This window comes from Heteronotia binoei, unplaced genomic scaffold (genome assembly GCF_032191835.1).
Source record: "Heteronotia binoei isolate CCM8104 ecotype False Entrance Well unplaced genomic scaffold, APGP_CSIRO_Hbin_v1 ptg000122l, whole genome shotgun sequence".
In the NCBI taxonomy this organism is placed as follows: domain Eukaryota; kingdom Metazoa; phylum Chordata; class Lepidosauria; order Squamata; family Gekkonidae; genus Heteronotia; species Heteronotia binoei.
In genome coordinates, this window is record NW_026799994.1 from 658168 (window position 1) to 677761 (window position 19594).

The 19594-nt window shown below is 39.2% G+C and overlaps 1 protein-coding gene across 1 annotated transcript in view; it reads right to left on the reverse strand.

Moving 5' to 3' along the window:
- Positions 1-1345: 1345 nt before the first annotated feature.
- LOC132590521 (protein furry homolog) overlaps positions 1346-19594 on the reverse strand; it is a gene marked incomplete at its 5' end in the record, with an annotated part of 117346 nt that continues 99097 nt past the window's right edge. The window contains 7 exons of the mRNA XM_060263432.1: positions 1346-2769; positions 4440-4642; positions 8282-8392; positions 10024-10041; positions 16323-16406; positions 17240-17338; positions 18713-18862. Of these exons, the coding sequence (XP_060119415.1) occupies positions 2511-2769; positions 4440-4642; positions 8282-8392; positions 10024-10041; positions 16323-16406; positions 17240-17338; positions 18713-18862 (924 nt within the window). The remainder of the gene's footprint in view (positions 2770-4439; positions 4643-8281; positions 8393-10023; positions 10042-16322; positions 16407-17239; positions 17339-18712; positions 18863-19594) is intronic.

Sequence of the window (19594 nt, forward strand, 5' to 3'; positions counted from 1 at the left end):
GTACAATGCTTTTTTGTTGATTCAAGATCAATGAGATCACATTTCAGGACAGAACCCCACTTTAATGCAGCAATAGCACTATTTAATATTGAGTGCTACTTTGTTCTTCAGAGTGACTCAGGAGCTCAAAGTGTATTTTGCTAACCAAACTGACTCCCTCAAATGTGAACAGGTTCTATAATATCTGGCAATCTCAAGGGCTTTACAGTTAGTATGTAGATGCTCAGTCACACAGTATTAAATATGTAAATTTATATACTGCCTGCAAAATAAAAATTTTACCATGCCCCAGTTACATTGTAATAGATCAGGGGTGGCCAAACTTGCTTTAACATAAGAGCCACACAGAATAAACATCAGATGTTTGAACACTGGAAGGAAGGAAAACAACTAGATGGGGGGAGAGAGGTGGAAAGAAAGCAACTTTAAATGCATTTTCCAACCTAGCAAACGAGGTGGTGGCTTCAAGAACCACATGTGGCTCCCGAGCTGCAGTTTGGCCTCCTCTGTAATAGATAGTCAGGGTAAGACAAAATTCTCTTCATGGCTGGAGGGGGCTGCTCATTACCTATCAGCATTCAAAAATAGCACATCTTTTCAGACCATTTTTTTTAAAAAGTCAGAACATTATAGGCTAGTTAGCCCAACATCTCTTCCAGGTAAATAAAACACATCAAGTAAAAAATTTACATAGATATCTACAGAAAAATTTGCACGTAGCTTCTACAAAAAGAAGAGCTGTCTCACAAATCTGAGAACATTAAGCATGTGGGCTCGGATAATTTCGTAAATATTTTACAGCTGGACTTTGTTCAGGAAAAGCGTCAAAGGATATCCCAGCAAACTTCAATTTAACAGAAGGTAGTGTATCAGGGAGGAAAACCTATGCAGAATTTCTCAGTTTGGGAATATTCCCACAAACACATGAACTGCCCTATTCTGGATCAGACCAAGAACCACAGAAGTCAAGTACTGTCTACTTTGACTGGCAGCTGTTCTCCAGAGTTTCATATCAAGGTCTTTCACATCACCACCTGATTTTTTAAAACTGGAAATTCAGGGATTTAACCTGATACCTTTTGCATGCCAAGTAGAGGCTGTATCACTGAGCCATGGCCCCTCAGCACAATTCCTAGATGAAGGCAAGTGCAGATAGAATTGCATTAACCATTTGGGAGGCTTTTCTCAAACCAGGTATATAACACCTATTTGGGAGTGTAGTGAAGTCTGGTGTGCAGCAAGTATGTGAACCCAGCTGATCTTAATCAGAGTTCTGGTTTCAAAAAAGCCCCTGAAGAGTCAACTCTGTACAGGTTATGGCACAGACTAATTCCAGACACAGTCATTTTTGTATATATGTATGTATATATATTATAATCTTTATATTTAGGTAATCCTGTTCTGATCAAAATATCAACCAAAAGGTACTTCACAAAAACCTTTAAAGTGTATTTACAGAAAAATTAAGTGATACAGATAGTGCCTGAAAAAGTGTTTCAGATGTGCAGAAGAGATACATGCACCCATTTAACACTTGACAGAATAAGTGTAAGAAAAAAATGCAAGGAAAAACATACACATTACAAAGAAAAATATCTTAAGAAATGGAAAGTGAACTTGAGTTTTATGTAATGTTTTTACTGTTGAATTCCAAATGTATATTAACTTAAAAAATGCATGCGGGGCAGTTCAAAAGAATTAAATCAGCAATGTGATGCTTTCCTACAAAATGGCAATTTAAGCCAGACCAACTGTCCTTAAGTAATATAAATATATTCATAAAAGCAACCCTCCAGTAAAAAGCAGCCAAACTCTTTTAAAAAAAATCTTCCTAGTCCATTCATAAGGTACTCTGGTCTTAATAACAGACCTCTCAAAAGGATCTAGTACCTTCCAAGACAGTAGCCTAGCAACATCAGGAAATGTACTTCATAGCAGCTTGGGTTTTTTTTTTCCTTTAAAAGATACAGTCATCATATTTAAATTACAGTATACATATAGCTGTAGCTCTTTACAACCTCTTTCATACACACAGGCTCTCAGCTTTCAAATCGACAGTCTTGCAGGGTCCTGTCACTAGCTTCATTCTGCCTATTTTTTTAACTTGGTCAAAAGAAAAAATGTACAATATTTAAAAAAACAAAAATCCTCAAGTTAAGGAAAGATTGCACTTTTGCCAACCTAAAATTAATTTTCTAGAAAGGAAGTCTTGTTCAGTGTAGTAGTCTTTGGTATGTATGGAAGTCACTTCTTCAGTAGTGAATTGCAGTTGCCCAGTGAAATGCGTTTTGTCTGTGCAGCACAGCACAAAGGATTCTATGTTGCTTTTGTCCTTACAGTGTTGCAGCACAGTGAATACTCTGCCCAGCTCTCCTTGGAAAATGGTGAAAAGGGAACAAGACTGACTACAACTTGACCAAGTCTTTCTAAGGCTGAGAAGGTACTGAACCACCTTGCCCCAGCATGGAAGCAATCCCAACTTGAATAAGAAAGGGGGCACAAGGCTTCTGTCAGAGACTTGTGCCAGAAACACTGGACTCTGGAAGAAAAGTATTGATCACTCGGTAGCTTTGAGCCCTGCGGATCATGTCCCGGATCTCTATGTTCAGTTCCATCAATTTTGTACAGATTTCGGACAGGCTTTGGTTAGAGCCAACCAGTGCATAAGTGCCGGACTGCCCAAGTGTTTGATGCCGGAAGTAGATATTCAGTAGTGTTTGGACCTCATCATCGGTTCTGCTTCCAAAGATGTCATTGGGCCATAAATTCCTGCAGCAAAACAGAAGTTCAGGCGAGTTACTGTTATTTTAATTAGCATTATGTACAAAGAATGCATGTGTGTGTAAAATGCCGTCAAGTCACAGCCAATTTATGGTGACCCCAGCAAGAGGATGCAAGTGAGAAGCAGAGATGGTTTGCCATTGCCACCTTCTGCAGAGTCTTCCTTGGTAGTCTTCCTTCCAAGTACCAACACTGCTTAGCTTTTGAGATCTGACAAGATCATGCTATACCAGGTGTGGCCAACGGTGGCTCTCCAGATGTTTTTTTGCCTACAACTCCCATCAGCCCCAGCCATTGGCCATGCTGGCTGGGGCTGATGGGAGTTGTAGGCAAAAAAAAAAAATCTGGAGAACTACCGTTGGCCACTCCTGTGCTATACCATGCTGCCTTCCCTTCTACACAAGGAATAGGTTCCTTTAAAAAAAAAATCTCCCTATCTCTTGTAGGTACACAGATGAAGTGATAATTTCTGGTAATATGCATATGAACAACATGCAACTGAAAAAATATCCTTTTGGCCATGTAACTCTTGTACAAATTTGAAATTATAGTGAATTACTCCCTCCTTTACATCTGTGCTTGTATGTGAGTGGGAGTCACCATGGATACAAACCTTCCACTGTTTAGTTAGGCATGGTAGAGCTATAAGAATACTCATATTCACAGAAAACCAGTACTCACAGTAGGGGCATTTCTAGAAGGGACATCTTAAGGAGTAGCCACACCTTGTAATGGGAGCTCACAATTACTTTCTAAGCAGTCATTCTCTAAGCCATGATTAAAAGCTATTCAACATCTATCACTAGCTAAGGCAAAATTGTCATCACTGTTGCTGACTGCTGGAAGAGTTAACTGTAAAAAAAAAAAAAAAAAAGACAAGGAGCAGCATCAGTCAGTGCATGCTCCAGAGGTGTGGAAAGGAAACAGATTTGTTTCAATTATTCATGTAACTTGGGGGGGGGGGGGTTGGCACATTATCCAGTGACTCAATCTAGCTATCCGCATAGGAAATGGAAGCTCAAGGATAACCCTCATAGGCAGCTTGCACTTCAATCAAAACTTGACAATCAATAACCGGCATGATGGACTGGGACTAAAAGGTATCCTTCCACATGTGTAAAGTGCCTTCTATTGCCAGAGAGCTAATTTATACACTACGAGCTACAACATAAAAAAGCCAAACTAAATCTAACCATGATTTTCTGCTTGCGCAGCTTCTTGTACAAGTGTGAAAGCAGGAGAACTGTGACAGAATGCATATAAAAGCATTGCATAAGAGCTTGTGGAACAGCACACATGGCTATTTTCCTTTCATTCATTGTTGTTTGGATCCAACCTAACATAACTGGGAACATGCAAGCCCAAGACATATTAATACATATCACAGCACTGCAATGTGGTATGCACAATAGAGGTTGTTAGCTTGTGTCCTACAGCTCTTGTAAACACATTTTTATTGAACCTGGACACAGTGTTGTTATAACAGAAGTATGCAGGAAGAAAAAATTGCCTTGTCTTTGCATTTAATCTGTCAGACCTTTTAATCTGAAGCTATCACTTGAGTTCAGTAGCAGTACTCCAGAGTACTGGGTTTTGTAGCTACAGCTGTTTAGAATAATAAATTAACATGTAGTATAAGCTGCCTAGTTGAACTTTACCTGCATTCCCTTATTTGGTAAAGAGCTTTTTCAAGCTCATTATTTTTCAGACACTCCAGCATGGATTGTATGGCTACTTCTGTGGAAGTGAACATAGGTTCTGAGGTACCACACTCTATAATCAGTGGCTCAGTTGTGATGGCAGCACTTGCTTCCTTGAGGTTCTTCTTTAATTCACTCAGCTCTCGTGACATATTCAGTAGCTGTTCAGTAAGAAAGGGGGAAATAAGACTCAACAATGCATTATTTCTTCCACCCACTCCCCCTTTTCTTGTCACCGAAAAGAGAAAATCACAGAAAGAATGGCAACTTCTTTTCTCCCAGTTGAACATGTGATTTTCAGTTCTTACTTGGCTCCCTGGTCACCATAAACCTGTTTGTAAAATCTGCTGAACACTGAGAATGCAAACATCCCTTCATGGATCCACTTGGATTGCACTGTGCAATGTACCACCTCATGATTGGAGAAAAAAAGATGTTGGCATTCTATGTGGATACATAATATGGTGAGTGCCACAGATAAGAATGAGAAGTTTTACCATGTACACTAGATATCATTCCATCATATTAAAAATGTCCATATTTTTAAAGCCATAGTAGAGCACATATAACTTTATTTTAATTTTTTTGCATCTTTCTCTTTAGCATTCTTATGAATAGATGCATGTTCCATATTAAATTGATCCATAGCTCTTTGCATTTAATTTCCAAAACAGATAAGAGGGGGATCCAGGAGGATGAAGCAATCTCATTCTTCCCCTTGCTAGCCTCAGTCCCCACACTCTGGCTCCCATCTTATATTGTGCTTCATGGAACTTTATAGTTTACTTCTCACACTACAATTGGTTGTCAATGCTTGGGAGAGGGCACTGAACCTTAACCCTCCATGACACCACATGAGGGAGAGGCCTCAGTATTGTGAAAGATTGTCTCAGCAATCCAAAACAGCAACCAAGATCTCAGTCATCAAGGAACACCATTTGAAAACTGATGATCAAATACTGAAAAGAAACACACTCTTTTTACTTTTCATATTGCAAACAATTTCCCCTCACCATCTGTGTTTCAGAGACTCCTTATAAACAGCAGTCTCATAAATAACTGGCAAAAAGAGCTCTCAAGGGGTTTCTCTCCAGTTCTCACTAGGTGTGTGTGCTCTGCCTGCTTAGATGTTGTGTCACTCTACACCAACATTTCCCAGAGAGAAGCATTATCTATTAGAGAAGAAACCTTAAACAGGAGAAATAATAGGAATTCCCCAAATCAGTTCTTGTTACCTTCAGCTGAAATAGCGCTCATAAACAAATTCTCGTTTAATGATGTACCCGTATTTTTCGCTCCATAAGACGCACCTGAGCATAAGACGCACCTAGTTTTTAGAGCCGTTTGTGTGAATTTAGAGGCATTTGTGTGAATTTTTTGCAGTATTCGCTCCTTAAGACGCACACACTTTTCCCTCCACTTTTTTGGGGGGGAAAAGTGAGTCTTATGGTGCAAAAAATACTGTATTTGCAGATTAAAGGCACTGCAGTGAGATCCTCAGTGGCTCCAGAAGTTACCAATTTATATATGGACAATTTTGAATTATTTATTCTGCTAATAACCCTTTCCATAGTTGTATCATTAAATGGTGAAGATATTTATGCAATGTCTTTTCATTATCAAGAGGTAACCATAGAAGTGTATTAGAATGTTGTGACTGGCTGAACGTACAGGATGATGATATAAAATCTGACCTCCATATGGATGACAAGGAAATTTATTTTTTAGATGTCATGGTCATAAGGGCACATGTATGAATATTTAAAAATCAGATAAAAACACTTAAAGGGCTGTCATGTAGAGATGATGTAGAGTTGTTTTCTGTCCCCCAGAAGATCGGACCAGAACCAATGGGTTCAAATTAAATTAAAAGGGTTTTTGAATAAACATTAGGAAGAACTTCCTGATAGTTCCCCAGTGGAACAGGCTTCCTTGGGAGGTGGTGGGCTCTCCTTCTTTGTTGGCCATCTATCAGCAATGCTGATTTATGTGAACTTAGGCCGATTATGAGAGGGAGGGCAGGAAGGGTTGAACCAGTGCTTAGTTCTCGTGGCCCTTTCTTACATACCCAGGGAAATGCTGACTCATGTTTTGGGATCAGGCAGCAATTTTTCTCCAGGCCAGTTGGCTAGGGATCCTGGAGCTTTTTCCCCACCTTCTGAGCAAAAACAGAGGTCAGTGGGTGGGTGGGTATGAGGGAGGTATTTGTGAATTTCCTGCATTGTGCCAGGGGTTGGACTACATGACCCTGGATATCCCTTTCCAAATATATGATTCTATGACAGTCATTAAACTAAACTTATGAAGAATTGTTTACTATTCAGCCAGTTATGGCATAGAAGAAATTGCTCAAATATTTACAACTTCAAAAAGGAAGCTTCCATTCTTAAGCACAATTTAGCTATTGGGGTTATTCAAATCACATATTACAGTCTGCTTATTTAAAAGCCTTGGCATCACACAGGAAGAATTTATTCATGAACAAAGGAAAAACTGATTGTGACAAGATTATATTGTAGTCTTCCTTATAATAATGAAAGTGTGAGTCTAAAGAAGAATATTTTTTAAAAATGGTATTTGTTAGAGAATATTTCCTATGCGATGAGAAACCCCTGATCGCCTTTAGGAGAACTAGGAATCTGAGAGAAAATCTAGTCTGGAAGTGCACTCATATATGTGTTAGTCATCAAAGAGTTTTTCCAGGCACTAATCCTGCCCAGGTACATTTTACCTATGGAAGTTGTATTTGTTGTAAGTTAACAAGCAGTAATTATTTCCTCAACTCTCTATAGATAAGAAAAAAATATATGACAAGGTTTTACAACATGTACCTACACAAGCTATATATACTGTCCAGTGCCCCTGTAATAAACTTTATAGTGGAAAAACAACCAGGAACCTAAGAACATGCATAGCAGAACACAAAAGTAATAATAAATTGAAAAGAACAAGTGCACCATTGGTTAAACACCGTACTGAAAATAATCATGGTCCGTATGATTATCCCTTTTGGGCAGTGTAAAAATGAGAGGCTATTATTGAAAAAAGAAGCAGAGTGGATTGTCAGACTCTAGACTCTGACGGGTTGTGGATTGTCAGACTCTAGACATAAGCATCAGCTTATGTAAAACAGAAATTGCAACAACTAATCACTGGTATATACTACTGATATTGTACTCTTGTTGAAGAAACACTGTAGGACTAGCAGGTTTATAACATTTTTCTAGGCAGAGGAAAGATTCTTTTAAAATTGAGCCAAAACCTGTTGGGTGCTGGATAGCTTAGGTTATATTTCTTACATATAGGGAGTTTTTCTCTCTCCTTCATTGTTGTTCATGCAATCTTAAGGAAAGAATAGGCCCTAGATTCTGAATGGTTTTGTACATGGTTGATATACCGAACAAATTTGTTTTTTAGCCTAACACTTTATTTATGTATTTTTAACTAAATAACTATTGTTTTTATCAGAACTTAATGATGTATTTGCATATTATATAAATTCCCCTGAAGAAATCTTAGTGAAAGGTGTTAGGAATTTTAACTGATTAATAAGATGCATTTTTACTTTACTTGCACCTTTGGTCTTGATCTTATATCTCTTAGTGACTGGTGTGGCCTCTTTATTTTCTCCGTTCTTAAATCCCAACTTTTTTTTTAACCAAAGGAATGTTCTAAACTTTCTTAAATGTATCAGTTGTAGTCTTAAACAAGAATAACTAACTTTGTTAAAAGAAAAAAGAAACACAACACAAGAAGGCACAGCAAACTTTGCAGCAAAAGGCTTGGTTTTTGCAACATACCTCTGGCATTGTACTAACTTCGTGCACTTGTCCGATGAGTTTACAGTACGACTGAAAAAGCAACAACAACTGGAAGTGCAGCTTATATAATCTCTGGCACAGTTCCAATTGCTAAAGAAATAAATTATAGAAGTGGAAGTTATTAATAAAAACAACAGAATGGATTTCATGTTTTCAGTAACCACTAATAAAGCGCTATGGACAATGTGTGTGTGTGTTATAAAATAACATTGAAATAAGAGAAAACATCCCTGTAAATTGAAAGGCAAAAGGGCAAGTGTATGTCACTTCTGCAGCAACATCTCATGTCACTTTTCTTGTTCTCTAATTTGTCCTTTTACAGGATTTTTTCTTTTTTGAACTGAACTTGTCACTGAGAATTTTAATTTCACCTATTTCCTCTCCAAATGTGATGGGCACCACTTTACAATCAAATGGTGGCATGGCACTGGATCCAGCACAGAATTATTGCTTGTACTAGAGGTCTTGGACAGGGGGAAATGCAGGAAAAAGACAACAGTACATATTTGCACTAAGCCAAACATTGTATTCTCACTTGCATTTTCGCTTGGGCAAGGTCTTGTGCAACCAATCCCAGTGTTTTGAAACCAGGAACTGTTTCATTCTCATAATGCCCCCTACAAGGTACAAGATGTTTAGGAGTGCTCCGATAGTTTATGCCAGGGATCTCCAACCTGGCATCTTCTAAGGGATTTTAGAAAGTGGGTGGGGTCAGGTGGTGGTGCTTTTGTCTAGCAGGATTTCTGACTGGGAGTCCAAACATTGCTTTGGCAGCAGCTACTGCCACAGCACAATAATTTTCATTGGGTGACTGAAGGTAACCTGTATGTACACAAAATATTTTTCAACAATATATTCATTTTTAAAAAGCTTTCTTTTAAGCAGAGCTTCTGCCTGAAATATTGAAGAATTACTATTAAAGTGACACGCAGCCTCACTTCCTGGTGCTAATTTGTTAGTTGTCTCCTGTGGCATCTATTTTCTGTTTGGATCCACTCCCCTGTCTCAGAATTTCAAAAGTGTCTGCAGGCTCAAAAATGCTGCAAACCCCTGGTTTATGTTGATTGAGGTAGATACAATTTTGAGTGGTGCTCTGTATGATCTCCTGGTCTTGGGAAAGAATGGGCTAATTAGATTTACATATGGGAAGTATAGATGAACAGATAACAGTTGGTTTGCTGCAACACATGAGTATCTGGCTAAGGGTTGCCAGTGAACAGGAAAAGAATCCATATGGGGATTCCCTCCTATAAAGAAGAGATGGATTCACTGTTGTTATACTCAATTGGAATCAATTTATTTCTTCATACTGCAATGATACGATGAAACCACCCAAATGAGCATACATTTCAATATATCAGACCCTGATTTAATACTTTTTTCCTTGGAAGCATAACAGAGATTGTTTTGCTATAACAATTACTTTAGTTCTCCACCAAGTCAAGCAAGCATGTGGTTTGTTCACCCACAAATAAATATAAATAACAATCCTAAATTGCATGTGACAAGGACAAATGTACCATCTGTTGAAGCTCCACAGGGAGCTGCGAAATAAAATGCCATTCAAACATTGATTACCCATAATCACAGAGTTCAATAAGGGGAGAAAAAAAGAAAAGTTGTAGAGGGGAAACATGCTAAGAGTTAAAACTGTGAACTGGTGTGATTTATTAGTCCATATTTTAATGGACAAAGAATATGAAAGAACTTTTTTAACTTACTGCAAGAGATTCCATTTGCTACACAGCAAGCATGGCACAGGAAAAAAGGAAAGGAAAGAAAGTATAGTGTCAGTGTAATGCATGCAATTGGAAAAAGCACAGCCACTTTTACTAGTCTGTCAGCAGTATTAGCATTAGGCTTGTCTCAACTTGCTAAGTGATTCAGAACGTATCGACTGCACAACATGCATGGCACCAGAAGCTTAACAAAAACTATCTGAATAATCAGGGTTCTAAAACAGTCCCTTTAATCATCTACATCTTGAATGCAGCTATTTCTGAAAGCTTGCCTGGGTTATTCTATAAATAGCAAGTTCTTGCATCTTATCAATGTCTTGTTGAAAATTCTTTAAATGGTATCTATTTTTGTAGGGTAATTTTTTTTTAAAAAAGGGAAAATAGCACTGTGAGAAGGGGGCACATGTTACATTCCACTTGAATTCCTTGCCTGGGGTATTCTTGCACAGCGGCAAGTTGTGAATCAGAAGCTGCAGAAGAGAGTGCCCCTATCTCCTACCAGAGAGATCCCCATCCAGGCAGCACTTATCAGTCTTCCTAGGGAAGGCAGAGGGTCAGCTGTGAACTCAGCTGTTAGGTACTGTGTCTGGGAATGACCCCTCGATCATCTGACCATCTTGCTTATGCAAGGCCATCTTGTTTATGCAGGAGAAATGTATGTAAAATATTTTAATCTCTGTTCTGGAATCACTCATGCTAGATCAGGGTGTCTGACTTTCAGATTTTTAGTTAAGCCTTTGAGATATGTAAGTTTCCATATCTGACCAAACAGCAGCTCCCCAGGACCATCTGAACACAGGAAAGCAGAAGTGTGCATATATATGGCGCACGGGGGGAGGGGGGGGGGGGCTGAAGATCCCTTTCCTCGCATCCCATGATCCCAATTTTATTGCACTGTTTCCAAACTTTGAAAATTGCACCCAATTGAATATTGAATTGAGTATTGAATTTCTAGTAAAGGACATGCAAGGTACATCAGCAGAAAGTCCTCATGGGATACTGCTGGAGAATGTGTTGAAAATGCCACATATAGACTGTCCATAGAGGACTGGGTTATAGCTGTTTAGAAAGGCATTTTTAGAAAGAGAATGGGCTGTAGTAAAATGGAATTGTTCTGGATTAGGGTTGTTGTTTGTGGCACTGTTAATAGTATCCAATTTTTATTTCTTTTGCATTGTTTTTAAATTTCTGTAATTCAGTTTCTGCACTTTGTATGTCTTGTTTTTATTGCATTGTTTTCTAATTCTGGAATCCTGTTTTATTATGACGTTTATTATGTGTCTTGTGCTTTTCCTATTGCATTGCTAAATTTTGTAATCTGCCTTCAGTCCCAGCGAGCAAAGCAGACCACAAATAAAGTAAATAAATAAGTAAGTAAAATAGCTGCCTCCTCCCTCAGCTGCAGCAGTGCTTCAGACCAGTAAGATTGAAAAAAGCAGGGTACATGCATTGCGTTAAGATAAATATATATTTTAAATTAAAGTGTGCTTTTCCCTATCAAATAAAATAGCTGGGCTGAAGCACTGATAGGTGCCTGAAAGTGGTCCAGAAAGATGGAATTATCAGGCCATATTTCAATTCAATGTGGAAAGTTTTCAGTAGTCTCAGAAAACTAAACAGATATATTCTCCCCAGAAAGCTCTAATGCAGAAGTACTCAGTCTATGGCTTGCAGAGAGGCACTTTTGCAATTACCATCAACCAAAAGAGCCCAGCATGAGGCTTCCACTTCAAGGAAGCTTGCAGCTAATCTGTTCCTCTCGGGTGGCTGTTTCAAGATAGGAAGCGACTGCAAACTAGAAGCCCATACCAGGCTTGCTCAGAAGCCTTGTCCACTTTCCTAGAAGAAAGGGCTGGTGCCACACTGAGAAATAGTGCTCAGGAGAGCCACAGGTGGCATGTCAAAGAGACACATGTGGTTCCCAAGCCACTGAGTACAGCGTAACCTTAAACCAGCACTATCTAATGTAACTGTATCTGCAGCACATACTATACAAGCCACAAGAGGCTCTTCTACCATGGCCTAAAAACATCCTTTTTTTCTCCTTGATCAGACCTGACAGCCCCTTGCCCTTTTAAAAAAAATGTATAATGAGCTCTGGAGAAGTCAAAAACCTGCACACTGTTTTATGATTGTTTTGGTAGGCCCTAATAAAAGAATGGCATGTGAGTTGAAAGAAACACTACCAGCTAGCCTCTAGAGTGAGTGTGGATGGTGCTGTTGGCCATGTTCCTGCCAGGATCTTTAATACGAAGTAGCAACAGTCACCAGGAAACATCCCAGCTGACTTCATGCCAGCTATGCTCAGGAAGCCTTAAACTGGGAAGTGATTGAGAGAGGGAAAGAGAGAGAGGAGGTTCCTAGGCAGCCATCAAATGCCCATTGTTTCTTCTTGGTTGACAAGAAACAGGAGGAGGAATCTTTGACTAAAGGCCAAACAGCCCTGTTTCTCAGTATCTCCCAGCCTTCCAGTTTAGTGGTTGTTGGAGGCATGCTTCCTTCATGAAACCAAATTGAAAACGGTATGGCAACGCCAGTTGTAACTTAAAATGGTACCAATGTTGAAAGCACAACTGGCACTAGTAACATTACCCTCATCACCTACCATTTGCTGCATTGTAGCTTGAGGATGCTGCCTAGTACACAGAGTGTGTGAGAAGAATTTTGGAGAGGATGGCGATCTCCCATTAGTATGCAATACGAAAGTAGCCTAGCAGCTGATCTAGTTGCTGGTGGGCTTACAAGTTACAAAGCACCCCCAAAGAACTGTTATTCCCTAAAACACATAATAATGATGGTGGTGGTGATGAACAGCATTATCATCATCATCCCACCTTTCCCGCTTGTGGGGACCCTAAGTAGCTTTTCACATCATTCTCCCCTCCTCCACTTTATCTTCACAACCCTGTGAGATGGGTTAGGCTGAGAGATTGTTAGGGGGCCAAAGGCACTAGGTGAAGTTCATGTTGAGCTGCAGGGTCACATTAAACAGCACCAATCACCTGTTTGGAAATGTATGAATGAAGTCTCAGACAGAGTACTGGCACTGTCAAGACTAACACACCATCCATTTCTTTGGTTAGGTATGCTTTGGATTCGGACCTTTATAGAACAAGAAGATACTTAGAGAATAGCATAGCTAAATAAATAACTATGTCAGTATATATGATCAGCTAAATCACCACTTTTCTTCCTTTAAACCCTGCAATAAGCACTATTTTTAATGCATTACAAAAAAACCTATCTTGTTTTCTTGCTTCCTATAACAAGCATTGTCTCTTCAGTAGGGATGGGCACAAACTGAGAAACCCCCACAGCTGCTCTGCCGAACTGAACTGGTTTGGGTGGACCCCCTCCCCCCCACCAGGGTCCTGGAGACTCCAAAATTGCAGGACATCTCCAACTGACACTCCTTTAACTGCTCACCAAGTTTTGTGAAAATTGGACTTGGGGGAAGTAAAAGGAAGTCACCCCAGTAATTCTGGAACAGGTCCCCCAAGACAGGGTGGGTGCAGGGAGGCAGGATGACAAACACAGATCACCCCTCCCCCCAAGGAGAAGCAAGTTAGCAAGGGAGTTTCCCCTAAAAAAACCTCAAAGAACAATCCCTTGTTTTACCACAACCCAAAGTGGAGGGAGTGAAATAAAATGAAAACAGAAAGGAAGGAAATCCACCAAGGAAGTATACAATAGGAAAATTCCACTAAATAAATATGCTATGTGAAAGAGGAATTCAATCCCGATTTCCGCACCTTTTGAAGCAAACAAACACCAAACTGCAACACAGAGGAACTCAGGGCAAAGCACAGCCCCCTGGCCCCTGACTGAGTAAGCTAGCTAAGCAATCCCCCCATGACACCCAGCAGCAAAGCTCTTTAACCCATTGCAAGTACACCCTCTCTGTCCAAAACCACACCATCAAAGGGAACACGCACTCATCCTACACTTATATAAATCTGAGCTCCATTGCAATGAATGGAAACTCTTGTTATTGGCAGGCCTGTCAAGCTTTGGAGGGTGTCTATTTGTGTTTCCAAGGTTGGAAAACACCACCCCCACCAAGAGTTTCTGGGTAGGTTTCATAATATGAGCCACCCCAAGCTGTGCTGAAAAGATTGGGGATTTCATCAGATACCATGTGCGTGCCAAACATACCCCCCCCAAACCCCACTCCGGCCAAATTCGGCACAAATTTTGGTTCATTACATGGTTAATGTCCATCCCTATCTTCAGTACTTTGCATTTGTATGAAAATAGGAAAAATGGTAGCCAGCAGTGTTGCTACATGCAGGTTCAAAAATACTGCACAGAGACAATAAAGCAAAAAATGTGGTATAAAAGATCTGAGGTTTGGCTCAAAAAAGACCTAAAAATGGAAAATACTACCTTTCTCTTGTCTCCCTTTTACACATATGGCCAAAACCAAGAATAAGGAGGAGATCCATTGCAACAAAATAAAACAGATGAAGCGAGAAAGCAATATGAACAAGCAAAATGAAACATACAAAGAATTTTAAGAGGGCAAAACCCAAGTTAGGAGGAATAATACATGAACAAGAGATAAATATTCCCAAGGAAGAGAAAGAAGAGTGAAACTAAAACAGAAAATGGCAAACATAAATTAAAAGCCAAAACAATCCCAACCCTTAAAACATGTTGCAGGGAGGAAAAAAAAGTCAAGCAGCGCATAGATATTGCATCATACAGCATGTGTGCATTTACAGACCACAGAAAGAAGCTGTCATTTTTTTTACAATTATTGATGGCTCTGTATGTGGCTACATTTATTTTTTACTTTGCTCAGCATCTGCTCCAGGCCACTTCAAATAAATCTGTTTTGCTTTGCCCATGCCCAGTAGTGGTCACGAAAAGAGACATTTTGCTCTAATACCATGATTTCAGCTGTCACAGTTTTCCTCTGTTCTTTAAAAAACATGCAGTGATCAGAAAAACGTTTGAAGGCACCTGACTACAAAGATGCCAAATCACTGTATAGGTGTACAAGAGCTTCTTGAGTTACATAAGTTGGATATTTAAATATTGATATATTTTTTTAACCCCAATTACCAACTTCGTTTTTCAAAGGTCAACTAAAATGGAAAATACATTCAACTTTAAACATCTCATTGTAACCACATTAGTCTGTACTAGATTTAGAACAGAGAAAAACCAAAAGTTCTAATATCAATTACTTAGTGCCAAGGCTCAGAATTCTCAGCACTCAGTAGGAACTAGATGCAAGTGCCCTTGAGTGGGTGCAGGGTACATTCCCTTCACCACAAAGCCATACTCATCAGACAGACTAGAAATTTAGCAATGAATTCCACAAGATTTACTTCCTTCTAAGTGTGCTTAAGGCCAAACACTTTATGACAGGAGATGTGCAACAGATCTTCAAATACGGGTTAAAAAGTGCTGCTAATTTTTTCAAGGAAGCAGAGCAGGGGATGTGTGCATGTAATCTATTCATCACATACAGTTTTCCCAATCTAACAGACAATCCTATATACTAAACTTAATGGGCTTAGATGAAAATAACGCTGCATGGGATTGTACTGTAAATCACCTGCCCAAGATGCCATTTGTTCCATGGAGGAAAGAAATAAAAGCATGATACAGGTGTCTGTATTTTCCCCTTGGTAGCGTAAATAGAACCTTATGAGGGACACTTATATTGATAAAATGTCACAGGGAAGAAAGAGCAATGTCCACAGCTTCCATACCACTTTCTCAATCATATTAGTAACTTCTCCCCATACAGTTTCAATTAAAAATAATATCTAGGAACTGAGGATCATTCAGATTAAAGTATAGTTTGTCCCTCATCTTTCCTCTCTGAATACACAGGATTATGGCTGTACAGTCATCAGTCACACTGGAAGCAGAGTAGCCACTGTGCTCCCATATTAATACCTGATCAACTGGAAGTGGCAAAAAGGACTATAGAGTGGTGTTATGCAACCAACCATGGACTTTTCTGGGCACATGCCTGCCTCTGTAAAACTTCATGGCATTTTATCAAGAGGATGTTTTAGATAGGAGAAGGAAAAGGGAGATAGTGTTTTTCCTGACCATGGGTAGCCTGTAGCCTAAGATCTTTATAAAACAAAAGGGAAAAATACATGCTCAATTGGATGTGCTACAATAAAAAGAAGAAAATGTGGCAACTCCTTATTCAGACTTATGGTTGCTTTGAAGCTAGATGATATGAAAAAACAGACTAAAATGCAGAAGTGTAGCTAATCACAGAAGAAAAGAGAATATATCTAATCCCTTATTACCTTTTCCTCTGAGTCTCCTGGCTGACAGGTAATGACACCATCTCTTGAGCCCCCAGCAAATGTTGCCTTGCAGTTTGCAAGCCACTGTTTTTGGGGGGTGGGAGGGGAAGGGAAAAAAATCCATTATCAACACAGTTGTATTCACAATGATCACCAAAGTGCCTTGATAACTAGCAAACACTCTATATTTTATGATTTCACTTTTGAGACATTTAGCTTGAGATATAGATTTTGTTATGATTCAAGAAATAATTATTTTCAGGAATGTTTGTAACTATATGAAAAATGTATATTCGTGTGCTAAATTCTGACTGCTGAAAGCAACAGATTCATAAGTGAATTGTGAGTAAAGTTAACCATATTAAATTCATGTTTCATTCACATATACATAAGCATGTAAGGCAAGGATGTTCTGCCAGCTCTTTGGTTAAGGCCAGTGATGGGTTTTTGCATCTGCCTGGCACCCTCCCTTCCTGCCCATGACTAAATTCCAGCACTGCCATCTTGTTTTAATATGTTTAAACGTTGTGAATGTTTTATATTATGGTTTTATGTTTTTAACTTGCTTTATATTGCATTAAATTAAACTGCTGTGAACCACCCTGAGCCCTGCATAAGTGGTAAGTGTGGTTAAGAAAATCCAATTAAATAAATATATAGATATCATCTGGATCCATATATTGCAGAATGGAGCATATCTGCCTTCCCCCTCCCACTGCAGCTACACCAAGCTCCACAAAATGCTCCTTCTAGGGTATAAAGTCCCCTTGAGCAATGACATAAGGAGGGTCCGCAATGGGAAGGGACAATCAGTTTAAATTGCAGATTGTGTCTGGATGCAACCCATTGTTTGTATATTTGTGCAGATTTGAGATTTATGATTACATAACAAAAGAAAGCAAAGCAATTGTGCTTACAGATAGGGTTGCTTCTTTCCTGTTGTTGTAAGTGTCCAAATACTCTTGTAGTTCCAGGACACTGAATTTTAATTTCTCAAGAAGACCACAAGAGAGAAGCTGAAAGCATTAAAACAAAAATGTATCAGGGAACATTAGTTTTTAAGTTGTTTAGTTATTTGTTGTACCTGCATTTTTGTCCCTGAATTCCAAAAATCAATGGGCACAATCTTGTGAGAAGTAGTCTCTTGATTGGTTGATAGACATTGGCTAAGTTTTCCTAGTAGGCCTCTCTTTGGAATAGAATGTTGAACTAGGTTATCCACTGGTCTGATCCAGAGGGCTCTTCTTATGTCCTTATGAGATGACCAAATTGTGCCTGAATTACAACAGTGCATGCTGCAAGTATAGATTCACATTATTTCCATACTAGGTCAAGGACAATGATTTTGCCCTACAGTCTACTTTTCTATGTGGAAAGAACTGTGTAATAAACAAAAGCATTCCATCATGGGATCCCCTATCACCATCCTGAAGTGATACAATTAAAAAGGGCTGTTTTAGTTCCACTGGTTTCAACAGGATTTCCCAAGACTAAGGCTGTAATCCTATGCATACTTACCTGGCAGTAAGTCCCAGTGGGACTTCTGAACACATGTATCTTTATACATGTGTTCAGAAGTAAGTCTCACTGGGTATGCAGTAACTTTTTCTGGATTATGCCCAATAGTTTTTATTGTTGTTAGAAAGGACTGTTCAGTCCTGAGAACAAAGCAAGCCACCTGTTAAATTTGGTCTTATTCAGAAAATTATCAGGTTTCAAACCTTTCTAGACCAATGAAGCAAAGAAAATGAAAATCTGAGTAAGGCATCTGGTAAGATACAACTCAAGTGTCACAATTTATGAAGAAGAGTTTTAAAAGGATCAGATCAGCAACTGAACAAGTCTCAATGGCAGGTAAGAAGGTGGGTGATACAGCTGGGGTATAAGCTTCTACCTTGAATAAAATGTGGTTGGTCTTAAAGGTGCCTCTGGACTCAAGCTTAATTAACTCTGTTTCTGCCAAGATTAGGGAGGAACAAAGGAATAACACAGGGCATTGAATGTCCTTCCAGGAATGCCAGAATGCCTCCTGAGCTTCTTATCGGATGTTGGAGATTTCATCAAACAAGACACTTATGCTTTGAGGGCTATCTTCATAACAAAGCGGACCACAAACCTTCTGTTAAAAGTGAAAGCTGAAATTGCCAAAAGGCTGAAATTGTCAAAGTGCTAAATTCAGTGGATTTTGTTTTTTTTAAATGTAAAATACACAAAGCTCTATGTATTGATAGCTTTCCTATCTACAATGAACAAAAACCATTCCAGAAACTTTGGAAGACAGAAGTCTCAGAAGACTATCAAGAAAAAGTTCCACCGGTCTTTTAAATCTTCACCACCCTCCTTGCAAAACACTTTTGGAAAAAAAGTGACAGTCATAAAAATATACTTACAGTTTCTGCATCTACAAAAAGAGTGGGGCATTCCGAACATGAAGTCAGCATCTGTGATGAACTCACAAACTTTGAGCCTATTCCTCGCAGATTGTCACCAAGGTAGCTGGCAGCATCGCAAGTTAGAAAGCAGAACCTTTTCTGAATATTCTGTTAAGCAAAATCATATTCATCACATTAACATCTGAACATTTTATTTTTCTTAGCTCTGCTTTTATTCTTGCTGCACATAGCATTAATGGGGGGGGGGGGGATTCACTCCATGGGATATGTATCTGTATGTTTGCTCAAGGATATTAAAACCCATCATGGCTTAACTCTAAATTATTAAGTTCCTGTAAGCCATTTGGCTCTTTTATCTTGCCAGTAGAAGGCTGAGTTTTTGCTCTTTTTTTCCTTCATTCTGGCTAAACTGTGTTTTGCGTGCAGCACTCGTTGGCTCTTTTTTGTCACCAGCAATGACCAACGTGAGAATTCCTGCCCATTCTGGGCATTGTTTTGTTACTAGCTAACGTCAAGTGGCCTAACAAACAATGTAATGAGTGTTCCACTGCCAAGTTTACAGCATGGGAAATGATGAGAGAGGCTTCTGTGTGTTTGGTTTCTCCCTCTGGCCAGAACTGCTTGGCAAAGGCGCCTCTGCTGCTTGAGAAAGTTCCAACATACCAAAAAGCAGCTGGAAACTATTGCACACCAAGACCCTTCCTGCTGTCCTAACTGGTATGGTAGTCAAAAATAGATTCTTCTAAACAACTTTCCATGGTAAATCATTTACATTACTTGAAAGAAAAGGCTTGCTCAAGCCCCATAGGAACTAGAAGAATTATGCTTTGAATCTAGGGCTCCTGATAACCAGAAGTATTTTATTAAGTTTAGTCTATT